This window comes from Thermobia domestica, chromosome 1 (assembly GCF_964235325.1).
Source record: "Thermobia domestica chromosome 1, izTheDome1.hap1.1, whole genome shotgun sequence".
NCBI lineage: Eukaryota > Metazoa > Arthropoda > Insecta > Zygentoma > Lepismatidae > Thermobia > Thermobia domestica.
Genome location: NC_137454.1, coordinates 29635862 through 29651204, shown reverse-complemented (window position 1 = coordinate 29651204; position 15343 = coordinate 29635862). Strand labels below are relative to the sequence as shown.

At 34.5% G+C, this 15343-nt stretch overlaps 1 protein-coding gene across 9 annotated transcripts in view; it reads left to right on the top strand.

Moving 5' to 3' along the window:
• Positions 1–15343, top strand: part of Obsc (Obscurin) — a 633182-nt gene that overhangs the window by 572768 nt on the left and 45071 nt on the right. For all 9 annotated transcript variants that reach the window (XM_081756092.1, XM_081756083.1, XM_081756059.1 and 6 more), the window contains 7 exons: positions 458–643; positions 2240–2477; positions 5156–5438; positions 7969–8125; positions 9001–9139; positions 10696–10801; positions 12061–12427. In XM_081756092.1, the coding sequence (XP_081612218.1) occupies positions 458–643; positions 2240–2477; positions 5156–5438; positions 7969–8125; positions 9001–9139; positions 10696–10801; positions 12061–12427 (1476 nt within the window). The remainder of the gene's footprint in view (positions 1–457; positions 644–2239; positions 2478–5155; positions 5439–7968; positions 8126–9000; positions 9140–10695; positions 10802–12060; positions 12428–15343) is intronic.

Genomic DNA, 15343 nt, shown 5'->3' with positions numbered 1-15343 from the left:
ATATGGACACAGGGATTGTCCAAGCACAGCTTGGGGTCTATGGTACAACCTACATGGTTCGAGTAGAGAGCACCGATCTCGAGAATGAGAGAGTGAGTGGCTGCTCTGGGAAACGGACATAGTGGTTAACGCATCGGCAAGGAATGTCGGAGGTCTCAAGTTCGAATCTGGGGCCAGTCAGTGACTTTTTCATTCTTTGTAGGCTATAGAATTTACATCTAAAGAGCATATGGTGTGTTAAAAATCGGCTGTTTCCTCTTTTATTAATATCTAATAGAGATTGTTCTATAAGTAATAATAACTACTTCAAGTGTAGCTAAGATATGATTTTCTCGTAGTGTAAAACGTCATCAACTCCAATTTATCGAAAAATACCTTGTATTAGGATGTCAACCACTTTAATTGCTTAGATGTTATTAATGTTTAGTACAAGCTAATCGTAAATTTTTTTTCCTAGGTTCTTGAGGCAAGAACACGATACTCAATACGGAGTGAAGAATCATAATTGCAATTTGTTCTGGTTTGTCTACGGTTACCCAAAACCAAAGATGAGTTATACATTTAACGACCAACCAATCGAAATGGGTGGCAGATATGACTGCAGCTACACAAGAAATGGACAGGCCACTCTTTTCATCAACCGGTAAGTTTTCGTATCTTCATGGTCTAATGTACAGTTCAATCAATGAACAATTATCTTTCCAGTAGCCATAAAGAAAGAAAGCAATTTAATACATCATCAATTCTATTTTTCCTTTCATCTTAAAGGGCAATGTTGTAAATTATGTTCTTGAATGAATACAAATTACGTCATTTTCACATTTTGATTCTCTCAGTTTGTGAATAGAGTGAATTAATTTTTTAAAAAAATGAATTAATTAATGTGTCATTGCGTTCTGTTGTTGATGGGCTACAGACAAAGACCCAAATAAAAATATGTTAGTAAACTATCATTGATGCATGTTTTCTTTCGCTTAGAGGTAAGGTAAAGATTATAGAGCATACAATAATTGCGTATGAGTGTTTCAACATTGTCTTCGCAATATTATCTGTATGTTTTAATGCAAAATCCATAATGGTTACTTAAAGAAAGTTACATAAAATATACAAACTCAATAGTTTAATATCTATAGTTATATTAATACAAAGTCTCCTTTGTAGCTGCATGGTTAATATGCAGTCTATGACGTAGGAGACCCGAATTCGATTCTTTGCGAGAGTTCACGTAGTTCTATCCTACTTTAAGCCGTAGAGTCGGCGCTTTATATAATCTTGGGTATCGAAAAAGGACACTAAATTTCAAAACAATTAAAAAACCAACATTAGAGTTTTTTGCTGATAGTCGTTGACCGAATGGTAGCATTTACTTATTAAGAAAGATTTTTAAATCTTTTTCAAAGGATAAAATAGATTAAATTATTACACAACATTGAACAATTCCTGTAAATGATTTTATTAAAAATGAAAATTTTTATATAAAATATGTGTTAATCTAATGTAATTGGCATACAGGGACCATTTTCAAGTTCTTAAAGTTTTTGCTTAGCTCATTGACGTTTTGTTTCAATTCTCCAAAAACTTTTGACTCTGACAAGTTTTTCCTTTGGCAAATAATTTTGAAAAGCGTAAAAAGTTATCCATTGAATGTATTCAATTACTCACTTTAAAAATTCCTCCCAGTAACAAACCCTTATCCCTCACCTTCACACCTGACTGAAGAAGACGGCTGTCAGTGCTGAAACTTTTCGACGAATTGAGACAAAACAGTAAAGAAGGTAGTAAAATCTTTAAGAAATTGAAATATGTATTATTTTACTGGCGAGTCGAGTTATTATAAGCAACTGCATTTTTCTTAACAGATGTTAATCTATAATTGTAAATGTGCTCCTCATATACACACAGAGACAAGGAAGAATTAATAAATACGTTGAAAGTTTTAAATATAGCCTGAAGATTGATCTTATTGGAAGTCAAAATATTATTTTGAAACCTCATTTGTGCGTCGCTGTTCAAGAGATGCTAAAGATTTTGCATTAAAATCTCATGAGTGCGTATGTTTCTTTGATATGAATGAATTATTCATATTTTAATGTGTGCTGCATTTTATCACAAAAAGCTGCGTACATGAAACTATTTAAATGAACTATAGTTAAAAGAATGATCTGTTAATATTTTTTATGCGTGAATCTAAATATTATATAATTATAAGCACTGTTTGGAAGTCGATTCTTACTTTCAGAATGCTGGATCGTGATGTTGGTATATACGAGGCCATAGCAGTTAACGAGCATGGTGAAGCGAGGCAGAGGGTCCGACTGGAAATCGCTGAGTACCCAGAATTTATCCAGCGACCAGAAGAGACTGTTATTATGAACAGGAAATCTGGCCGTATTGAAGCTCGTGTGACAGGAGTACCATATCCAGAAATTAAGTGGTACAAAGATTGGCAACCCATCGCGCCATCCAGTAGAATCAAGGTATGTAAAATAACTTTATTCATGTAACTACATTTCTATTATACTGTGATGTAATTAACTAACCTAACTAAATTCTAAGGTAAACTGTTCTACATAAGTAACCTTATTAACTATTCTTTGTATAGTTTGGCTCAGTGGTAGAGCGTTCACCTGGTGCTTGGGGTCCCGGATTCGATTCCAGCCCCCGCCAGGTGAACTTTGTAGTGGACAAACACCGTGTGCGTGGGTTTTCTCGGGGTTCTACCGTTTCCTCCCACTTTATTCATTCCACCATTTCATTCATTACTCATCATCACCGTCTCCTTTAGCCTAACAGGCATAACCGTGGAACGTAAAACTCAAAGATTTCATTTCATTTCATTCTCTTTGTATAGTGTTGATTACGTAAATTTTGTATGAATGTAACTTTAACTTGACGTTTCCCAGGGAATGACAAAAACAATTTCATTTCCTTATGGTCAAAAGTATTTATTTATATTTTATATTGTACACGTTGTACCTTACAATTTCTCTATTTGTAAGGTAGAGATTAGGTGGCCCAAGACGTGCGGTCATGGGCAGGATCTCTACAGAGCCCCGAAGCGGGCTAAGCAATTGAGGTTGGGATCCCGACAGAGTCCCGAAGCAGGCTAAGCCAGGAGGAAAATAATAGCCAAGTGTCCCGAAGCAGACTAGAGGCTTGGAGATCAGGTTCTTCTAGTGCTCCAAGCAAGCAAGAGAACGGAGACCAGAAAACTAATACTTGTTCACTGGTTGTTGTCCAATATATAGGCGTCCCAGAGCGGCGATGGCGCTGCCGCTGTCCTGTCGTTATGTGACTTGTAGGAGGTGCTGGTGGTTCGTCGCCTGCTTCTTGTAGTAATCCCACATGGTGTGTAGTATTACAGTGTAAATACATGTGGTAATGTTTACAAACAGGAGGATATGACATTGTTTGTACACAGAAGCACGAGGTACGTTACAATATACTATACAAACAAACTGAAATATATCTAAAATTTTAGAACTGAACAAACATTATTCATATGTGTGGCTTTTGATATCTCGAAGAATTTCGGATTGCTCCTTTGTTACACTTCATAAAGAAATGTAACGCTTGGGTTCGATTCTTACCTGTCCCTGTTCGGGAAGACATATTTGTAACCGGAAGGGGTTCGATTTTTACCTGTCTCCGTTCGGGAAGACAATTTGTGACCCGCCTGGGTTCGTATCTTGTCCGGTACGCCTTTCTTGTGATAGTACTACGTTCGATCCTCGTTTGTCCGTGGTCGGAATAAACCTTTTTTATAACAATATATGGTTCGTCTCGTACAGATCCCTAGGTGGGCTTGGACATTTACAATGGTCCGGGCTTCGATCCTCTACGAGTAATACGTCTCCTTTGGTATTTAACAACAGTTTGGATCATCCATCTAAGCCTACCATATAGCCACTGGACAACACAACTCAAGAGTTCGAACCAGAACGTTTTAGGAAACCGGCACAAAGCTGACTCTAATTATATTCTCAACGCTGAGGCAATTTAATAATGTAGGAATTATTATGTTGCATAGGCGCTGGTTATTTGCACTGAAAAGAAAATTATGTTAGATTATTACTTAAAACTAACAAATGTAAATTTATGTCATGATAATTATTTTGAAAGGATACTCAGAATTTCACTTTTGATTTTAATTAACACTTAAACTTCACGAACAAATATTACATTGCTTTTAGGCACTTTAATTGGATAACTGATTAAGATGATAATATTTTAATTTAGGCCCATTGATTATTAAAAACGTGGATGACGCGGTCGTCACGAATTACCGATTATATTTCATTACGATATTAATTTCCACAATTCCACTGTCATTGTTCACTCACTTTGGGGCTGAAGGAAAATCACTTTGGTGACTCCAGAGGGGATGTCCTGAAGGTTGCGGATTGCTTTCCTTTCATCTTCTTTCCGATGAACTAATTGCTTTTCATTATCCAACAAATTTAAAATTATTAATAATCTTCTTGAAACTGCATTTTTATGCTTTATGTTCTTTTAACGTATTGATATGCCGTGATTAACGTTGTACTATTTTGATTTGCTACATTTTGCATTTAATTAAAATAAAACTTCGGCTCTCGTGATTTCTCGTGGTTGCTTCACCGGGTGTATATGTCAGACTAAGACACTTTTTCTCTCCGTCTCCTCGCGTTGCTAGGCAACAGCTCGGTTCGCTATGCAGTTTGGTGATGTCAAAGTTAAAAATAGTTATGACAACTTATAGGTAGGAATTTTTAGAGACGAAGTTTGTCCATTTTGCTGAATTTTAGCTCCTTATTTGGGAAGGCGAGAGGAACTCTACGATCTCCGTCGCAGACGAGACGCACATACATATATGCATATTCGTTTGTTGGCTGAGAGAAAAGTTCTTGAGAGCACTTTTATACGAGATTCACTCAAAAAGTTAAAATTTTCTTGATAAATATTCAATGAGCTAAACCGTATGGTTACATTATAATCTCCTTCTTTAAAAAAATATCCAATACCAATCAATATATACGTCCTAGGAAAAATCATGTTTTATTTGCTAATAGCGACAAGAAATATTTTATAAAATTCAGGTAAGGTAGGTAGATTCTTGTTATGATTTCTATAATAATCGTTTCAAGTACTAATTTACTTCTATTTATTTTTATAGATCCAATATATTGAGCCTGACACGTGTGTGTTGATCATAAATGAAGCCATAGTAAAGGATGAAGGTTTATATTCTATAAGTGCGAGGAATGTGGCTGGTAGCATTTCAAGCTCTATTATGATTCATATAGAGGAAGACGAACAGGAGTACAGCATCCGTACCTATGGACGTGGCAGCAACGTCAAACCAAAGTCCAAACCATTTGACGAGTTTTATGATATTGGTGATGAGCTGGGCAGAGGTACTCAAGGTGTTACTTACCATGCTGTAGAGAGGTTAACAGGTATGTGGCATTACTTTATAATTTTTAATTAAAAAAAAATAGTTAACAGTTTTAGGCTATTCAGGAAGTCTTATTATTACAAAGTCTAGTAATTATTTTTCTGAATTGAGAATAAGTGGGAAAAGAGCTTAAAAAGTAACATTACGTTGACATTCTTGAGAATAATCTTATATGGTTAGGCAACCAGACAATAAATAATAAATCTTGAAATATTCCAGGAAATCGTTTCCTTGGAATATTTCTTGTAACTTTGTTGGAATTTCCCTATTGTTTGCAGTCTTCACCCTTTCACTTTATTTTTAACCTTTCTTCCAGAGAAAAGTATCAAAGTTACAAAAATAGTGATTTATTCGTAAAAGAAAGTAGCAAGTATTTAAATACCTTATATTTTACTGATTACATTATCGAGAGTAACATTCATCATGGGTAGTCGAGAGTAAAAGTGCTTTCTTACTGCTTGATTTTCTTTTATCAATAGTTTGAAAATAAATTGGCCATTTTGAATACGGTTTCCTCTGACGTATATAGATTTTTTTTCTGAGTCAAGAAAACTCTTCAAATTGGTTGATTTTATTAATAGAAAATAATCTTGCAGCAGGACATCAGTTTTGTTTGCGTCTTATACAATGATTTCTCACAAATATCTGAAACACTTTGGAAACTCGAAGAAGTCCGTATTTCATCTGTGTCTAAACTTGAATTAAAACTGTTTTTAGTATGTTTCGGAGTAGGAAAGATTTTTGATATTAGTACATTGGTGTATATTTTATAACGTATGTCAAACCAAACTAAGTTTTCGCCACATTGCCACGTATCTCTAAAGGCTTTTTCATCCATTTGCACATTCATATTTCTAAATTTTTCTTGGAAATACCAATCCAAATTCTATTTGGAGTCTATAATGTTCACACAATAATGTTCTATTCTGTGATAGAGTTAAGGAAAATCAACTTTCTATTTTTCTTATAACCAATACATTCATTTATAAAAGTGAATTGGTAATCCTTTTATATATAACTAGAAAGCAGCGAACGTATGAAATTAAAAACAAAATGTAAATGGTCACAAGTACATTCATATTTCTAAACGACGGTACAAAACCTGACCCACAACATGCAACGAAGAAATTGAAAATAATTTCAGCCTAGACTATTGTAAAATAATCTTCCAGTGAGTAGTAAACAAAAGGAGGGATACAGAACTCTTGACTCTCATTCTACTCTCTTCATGGATATCCATATCTGTGAGACATTAGGGCCGTAAGAACGTTACGGTCAACATGGGCCATACGTTACGTTTACGTATGGGTCAACATGAACCATAGCTTGGGGCGGCAATTTTGGGGGCGACAAAATTTTCTCTGACCAGCTTTGTTTCATAATCCAGCTCTGGAAATTGCAGAAGTTTAACGGGGAAAATTGATATTGATGGTCGACATTTTCTAATGGCCGTGGGTTGGCAAAAATGTTGAATATAGTCCTGTAGGACTGCATAAATACATTGGAACATTCCAATTGTTTACTTTCCGAAAGATCTCTGAATATTGCTGAAATTTTAAAATAATACTAACCTGTGAGCAATAAATCCTAAAATCGTAATTTACTTTCTTTTTTTTATTGGAGTGAAGCTCCCCTTTACTCAATCTAGGCGTTCGTTTATCCGGATACTTCCGAAAATCCTGAACCGTTCTAAACCAAATTTGACATGATGATTCGAGAGCGCGCGCTCAATGTCACAAGGGGTCGCATGTCCCGATCGCATATATCATTGAGGAATAATCGCTGAAAAACTGGATCTTCGAAATGCCTGTACCGTTCTTCACTAAATTTGACATAGTGATTTGAGAGCATACGTTGAGTGTCGTAAGAGGTTGCATGTCCCGATCGGACCTGACGTTGAGGAATAATCAACGAAAAACAGGATGTCCTTAGACTTTTAATCCTGGAAACCATTTGACGCGCGAAGTCACATTGTAAACAATGGAAAATAGATTTTTCAGCATTAGAAATAGGGCGAAGCCCTTTTCGTTTTGTTCTACGAACACATTATTTTAAAAGCCATTATACTTTTCGCTGATATGCCGAATTCAACTATTTGCGTATCGTGTTCGTTCACGAAAAAAATTGATACACTAAAAAATTCTATGAATAATCAATAAAGATCGATTGCTTAGCTCCAAATTTGCAATTAATTCACACCTACTTCAGTTTTTCCTCTCTTCGTCTCGTTTCCTTTCTCTTATAAAGCATAATAGTGAGATATTAAAGTAAATATTCCATTTTTACAAATAATAGGCAGAAAACTTGTTTCCCCTTTTCAGATGCTCTATTTTTTTCTATTTTCTATTTAAGGTAAGTTAATGAGTTACTGAAAACAACTTTTTTTTTTAACCATTTTGAGACGGGCGTGGAATATTAACACAGGTTTAACCTGACATGTCCTTTAATGGTTAATTTTCATTAGTATGTATTTTTATATAATTATCTGGACAATATTTATTACATTTCTGCTATTGTATGGTTTGTTTTAGGTCGCAACTATGCTGCTAAGATAATGCATGGAAAGAACGAACTTCGGCCGTTCATGTTCAACGAATTAGAGATCATGAATCATCTCAACCATCGCAAGATTGTGCGGTTGTATGACGCGTATGAGACAAGAAAGTCGCTCACATTGGTTACAGAATTGTATCCTTTTAATCATTTTGGTTTATTTATATCTTTTCAGTTCTTCTTAGGTTTATCTTGTAGGTCTTTTCATTGTATATTTTATTTTGTTGCGACATTTTTAAAACAATTGAATATCACTATAAAACAATGTTATTTGCTTATTTCCTAATTTCCCATTTTGGCTATATTTAGTCAGTTATTTTTTGAGCCGATTTAGTGTAGAAAAAAGAATTAGTTAAATTTATGGATACGATAAATTAATAAATGGATGACTCTACCTTACTAGAAATATTCTTGTGGAACGAAGATTGGCAACAAGAGAACATCTAATGTTTGCTGTTAGTTTTGTTTTGTGATTTTAGTTTAACGCCCCATGATCACACGCCGAGGCTAAAAGAGACGGTGATGATGAAATGAATGATATTGATGGAATGAAAATGTGGGAGGAAAGGAGAACCTCGATGAAACCCACGCACACAGTGTTTTGTCCACCACAAAATCCACTTGGCGGAAGTTGGGATCGATCCAAGGACCTCACATATGCTCGAAGTGACTGCTTTACCACTGAGCCACCACAGCATCTAATGTTGCATAGCGTGTATTCACTATTATACATTGCTGTTGATTTTGCTATAGGATAGAATATTTAATCTATGTCCATTGTGTACACAAGCAGTTAGTAAAGACCATTTAATGTCACTTTTATCTTTGCTAATAGTGTATTGTAAAGCGATGGTAGAAATTAACTGGCATGAGGCATCTCCTATTTGACCCTATCCGCACTACTTTTTTTTATTATTATTAAGACACAGCTTTAGCAGTCTTAAAATTCTCTAGTGTTGTGTGAAAATTCTCCTGTAAATATTTTACAAATTCCTTAACTGTTTGTTCAGAGCTGGAGGTGGTGAAATTTTGGATGTACTTACAAAGCAATCTTATGTTACGGAATCCGAAATTGCTATTTACATACGACAGGTTCTCTGGGCTTTGGAACACATGCATGATCAAAACATTGCTCATCTAGGACTCACGGTAAGTTTATTATTTGATGTTGTATAGTTTAGTTGACTTTTATATGAGAAATTAAGAGTTGTCGTTAGATTACCGAACAAGTCTTAATGCAAAAATTTTTAAAAAGTAATTTCTTACAGGTCCATTATAAGACATATAAAACCTCCGCATTTTTTAGTAGCTAATAATTTCTATTATTTACAGGGTGGCCCATATTTATGTATGTGATGTTTCAAAGACTGCGGTAAAGAAACTAGCAACATAACTTGAACATAAATTGAACATAAATACATACTCTCATACCTTTCCTTACAAGAATTTCAATCTCTGTTCTCCATGACATGGTCCACCAATGCCCCATCCAATTCGATACATGTCTGGAGACGAAGAGCAACCTTGTCACAAGCAGCTTGATAGACCCATACTGGAATCCTGTGGAACTCCTCTGTGATACCCTTCCGTAGTTCGGTCAAATTACGTATGTGATGTTGATACACTTTGTCCTTTCATTAAAACACCTCATAAGAAAAAGTCAGGTGGTATCAAATCAGGAGATCGAGCTGGCTGGCCGACCAGTGGTTCGAGAATGTTTCGTTCAGTCACTTTTGCACTAATCTGGTACACACTAACGGTTCTTAGATAGTTACAAATCAGGAGATCGAGCTAGCTGGCCGGCCAGTGGTTCGAGAATGTTTCGTTCAGTCACTTTCGCACTAATCTGGTACACACTAACGGTTGTAAGTCCAGTGACCGCTATCTCCACTCTCAGGATACACAGTGTTCCCATATCGAAATTTTTTGTTCAGAATTACAAATACTACAGTCAGACAAACATCATATACAGAATTAAGTGCCACCCTTTACTAGATTGAATACTTTTAAGGAGAAAAACGTGATTTAAAGAAGTATTCATTTAAAGTATTTATTTATATAATATTTAACTGCTATTCAAAACATTTTTGCAAACTTATAAACATGTGTTATTGTGTTATGTCCCTGTTTACACGGACGCGTCCAGAAAAATAAATTCGTGATTTATCTTTCAAAATCAATAAATCAGAGAAACATGAAAGTTATTCCAAACTCGTTTTACCAAATATAAATTCAACCCTGAAAGGTCTTCCCTAAAATATTCAATCTTGCCTCTATGTGTGCTATATTATGTTGTATCGCTACATATTTAGTTTTTCTATATTCTTATATTCTTGTACTACTAATATGCACTCGTACAGACAAGTATATGATAACAGAAGGGTTTATTTCAACGTATAGGTTAAATATTCAAATAAATAAATAAATAAACAGATTGGAGTTTAACATTCCTGTTTAGTACCGAATCTATAAAGATGGAATAAATAAATAAATAATATTTATTACGTAAAAATTAATTGAAACAGTAGTTTTCAGAATAATTTTCCATTGCCGGGAAACTTGAAAATCCATTAACATTTTGGCTGCTACTACCTGTTCATCTATTTCAATAAAATAGATAAGAAATTAGTTTAATTACTGGTATGTTCTTTAACTTATTTTAATCATAGATTATTTTATTTTATTTTATTTATTTATTTTTGTAGCCTGGAGATATTCTATTTTCTCATCCTGGCGGTGACGAAATCAAGATCTGCGATTTCGGATTGGCCAGAAGAGTTGCATACGGAAAACTTGCTTCTCTTGATTATGGTATGTAGCACCAGAATTTAAATCTGAAATGTAACTTAACATATTGTATAGCGTATGACATACTGCTTAATTATCTTAATTTTCTCACGAAGCTGTGTGATCCATGGGATAGTCATAGCCATGTAAGTTCTTTTTTTTTTCCTCAAGAGGTAGTGTTACCCAATGGTGTCTTTTGTAGAATTTATGTTTGAGATCGCATATATTACTGATTGAAATTAGTGTATTTCCTAAAATAGAAATCAACTAACAAGAATACTAAAATATTTAGGGCGTTCAGAGCGTAAAGGAATCAAGTTCAATTACAAACGTTGAGGAAAAAAAACAAAGTTCGTACGGTATACTTAAGTACGTGGAATAATTAACTGTGCTTTTCATATTGTAAAATTCTGCTTAGGTGGAGCATAGGTAGAGCAAACTATAGTCTGGAATTGTTTCCCCCACTACTGGTTTTTATTATAAAATTCTCTATAAGCAGTATTTTACAGAAATACTACAACAATGTAAATTCTCTAGTATAAAGTAGGAATAAGTGTCCCTTCGACTTGACGGTTTCGGGGAGGATTCCTCAGTAGCGAACTACGTGAGGGGATGTAGGACACTCGCTGCTCCACTGCAAGCAGAGAGGGGTTAGAAATCCCGACAAAGCTCCACTGCAAAACTAGGACGGGTCGTGATTAAGAATCTCTCGTTGCTCCACTGTAAGCAGAAGGAGAGGTGAAGTTTCCCACAAGATTCCATTGCAAGCCAAGCAAATAGTGATATTCCTAAAATTAGTATTACTAGTATTACTAGAAACTTTAGTTTAATTGTTTGTTTGGAACATATAAATCGGATAAAAAAGTATAGAACAGATTTGTATTAAGGAACATGAAAATAAATGTGTCAAATGTTGATTATTAATGTTATGATTATATACTTTATAAGAATATAGTAAACAAAATTTTGTATTTTTGAGGTATCACAGTTTAACGACGCACACCATAAAATTATATCATTGTAAAATGTAATAAGAAATTATCTATACAGATAGCATTAACAATATTATGTTTGCGTCAAAGGTAAAAAGATAAAATCTGCAACTCTACATGTATAAGTAAAAACATAATTCTGCATGGTAGAATTAAATAGAAAGTTTACAAGACAAATTTGTCAATTCTTTTTAGCGACAGTCTATAAGAAATTACTTTTAGAATCTAGAATTCGTTGTTTTAAGTAGTGTATATTGTTCTTTATGACGTTTCTTATTGTCTTCCCCATAGGTATGCCAGAATTCGTTTCTCCAGAAATTGCCAATGGCGATGGCGTTGGTCTCCCAGCTGATATGTGGTCAGTTGGTGTCATCACTTATTTACTGCTATCAGGAATTTCACCCTTCCGCGGAGAGAACGATCGTGAAACTTTGAATCGAATCAGGGAATACACGTTTGAATTTGACAAAGAGGCATTCTCAGGTATTTCTAAAGAAGCCCAAGATTTCATCCGAAAACTCCTTGTGTATCAAGCTGAGGGCCGAATGGATGTGAAATTTGCCTTGAAGCACCCATGGTTGAATAGAGCGGACAAAATGCCGGCAGATCAATCCAACATCAGTACTGATAGACTTAGAAAGTATCTGGCCAAATTGAGGTAAGCATTGTGTTTCATGATGCGTGTACGTTTCGTGGTGTAAGATCTGACATGAATAGTTGTTTTTCCAAACACGATTTCGAGTACAGATTTTTTTATGTGACGATTTGACCTTTCATGTAATACAATTTGGGGAAAGTATATTTGAGAAAATTCTCGCCAGATTATTAATATTGAAAATTTTATTCGAGATCATATGATAGGCCGGTGTATCTTTACAACCGGTGACATTCACTTTGTGATTGGTGGCTCTACTATTGGGGGGGGGGAGACACAATACATCATAAATAACCTCTGTAGAATGTGACAACATTGTTTGTTTTCCGTTGGAACTATGCCTCTTAAGTATTCCATTTGTGAATTAATTGAAATCTTCATTTCAGGGTGTCTATCGATCACGAAAGTCACGAATGTCACGAAAAAGTTATGAAATCAGAAAACGGTCATGAAAGTCACGAAAAAGTCACGAAATTTAGCTTTTGGGTCACGATTTTTTTAACTGTACAAATGTAGGTACAAATTGGAAAATTTTGTTCTATAAAATGTCAAACTTCACCACCAAAAATCTCTATGGTCGGGTTTAGGCACTGCCTAATCGTAAGCAAAGTACGTTTCTATCGCATGGATGAAAATTCGGTCTAATTCGCACCCAAATTCGCTCTTCAAAATGTTAGAAAAGTTTATGATTTGATAAAGAAAAAGGTCACGAAAAAGTCACGAAATTTCATTTTGGAATTTTAGTAGACACCCTGCATTTATACATACCAGAGCAATCGAAAAGCTTCCGAAATTTTGTTGCAGCTCTTTATTGCCACAATATAAGTACATATTTATTTAATCGCTTTCAAAATAGGCATCTTCGGGACTTGTTCCACTGCTCCTGCCATTACTGGAAACACAGACGAAAGTCCTCTTTTAGTATCTTCCGGCCGTCACGTTGGTTTTGATCGTCTTCTACAACGATGGCGAAACGGATATCTTTCAGGCCAATTTTTCCTTAAAGCATTGTCACCATATAATCTGTTCGAAGGCTATCAAAGTCTCTGAATTAGATTCCCCCAATTTGCAGATGAATTTGATGTTTGCGCGTTGTTCGACCTTCGACATTGCTCCATTACTCGTACACTGCCTGCTATGGCCTGTTCGCACTTGTCGAATTCAAAATTAGGCAATCTAAGAACTGTACTGTTCAAAATTCATTGTAATTGCATCACGAATGCCAAAACTAACGACATTCTGGGAACTTTTTCACTACCCTGGTATGTTAGTATTCATTGTTGCTTATCTGTCCTACTTCCTACCAACTCCTAATTTGCCCATGAATAAAATGATTAATAACAAAAAACTCCATAACAAAAGTAAGTTCCTTTTCTTAACGCGAAGTAAAAACTAATGCTAGATATTGTACCCAAAGGACATATTTCAACTAAAAGATACTATTGATACAAGCCTTCTAGTATTCGCAGTTTTGAAGTAATGTATCTTCATTCAACGATTTTGATTGTTTTCTTGCAATCTTCTTCAGCAAAGCTTTTAGTGAGTTTTTTTTTAAGTTCAGAAAAACCTTCTCTATTTAAGTTCTTAAAAAACATAAATATATGTACACTATACATATAAGTGCACAAAGTTCACTATCTTTTTAAATTAATGCAAACAAAAGTTTTTATATGCTTTCCTACAAAAAACATACCATTTGAGGTGTACAAAAATACAAATATACACTAATAAAATGACAGTTATTTATTCCTGCTACTATCTTTAAGTTTTTCGGTGTTGACAAATATTGTTAATTAGAAATAACTGACTCAAATGCAGCTCCGTAACTTGGAACTTTTTCTTGGGGGGGGGGATAAGCATTAATATTTAAGCTCCTAGAAAATATGAAGTTCCCTTTTCTTCCAAGTTTAAAACCATAATAAATACTTTTTCTTTTACTCCTAGGGAGCACAGCTTCTTGACGTTTTACTGAAGCAGGCCCCATATACATTTATGCTTCATCTTAGAAAAATATATATTTTGTTCAGATGATGGGGTAGCAGCAGCACCTTAAGTTATTTTCCGTTCTTTTGAAAACCATATGATAGGTCCATTCCATACTTCACAAGTTAAATTAAGGGGACAATATTTGGCACAATTTAAAGGCTTAATAAATTGAAGGGACAATATTTGATACAATTTAAGGACTTAATAAATTAAGGGAACAATATTTGACACAATTTAAAGGCTTAGTAAATTGATGGGGCAATATTTGACAGAACTAAAAGCCTTAATAAATTAAGGGGACAATATTTGACACAATTTAAAGGCTTAATAAACTGAGGGTACAATATGTGACAAAACTCAGTCTTAATAAATTGAGGGGACAATATTTGACATAATTATAGCCTTAATAAATTGATAGGACAATGTTTGACACAAAGCCTTAATAAATTGATAGAACAATATTTGACACAAAACCTTAATAAATTGATAGGGCAATATTTGACACAATTTAAAGGCTTAATAAATTGAGGGAACAATATTTGACACAATGCCTTAATACATTGAGGGGACAATATTTAAACTTAAAGGCTTATTAATTTGAAGGGACAATATTTGACATAACCTAAAACCTTAATAAATAGAGAGAACAATATTTGACACAGCTTAAACCCTTATAAAATATATGTTATTTCTGAGGTCGTTAATAGTAGACATTCTACTAAAACCGGCTCAGATTACGTTTTTCTTTCATTTATTTATTTATTTATTTATTTATTTATTTATTTATTTTTAATGTGAGGAAGCTATTCAATGCTTCATTTGTACATTCATGTTTATATCATATATGGAGTCAGAAAGTTTTATCTTGAAGCGAGCCACCCTCGAATGGTAAGGAACTTAAATGGGGGCAGTTGCTCCCTGTCTTCCCACAAA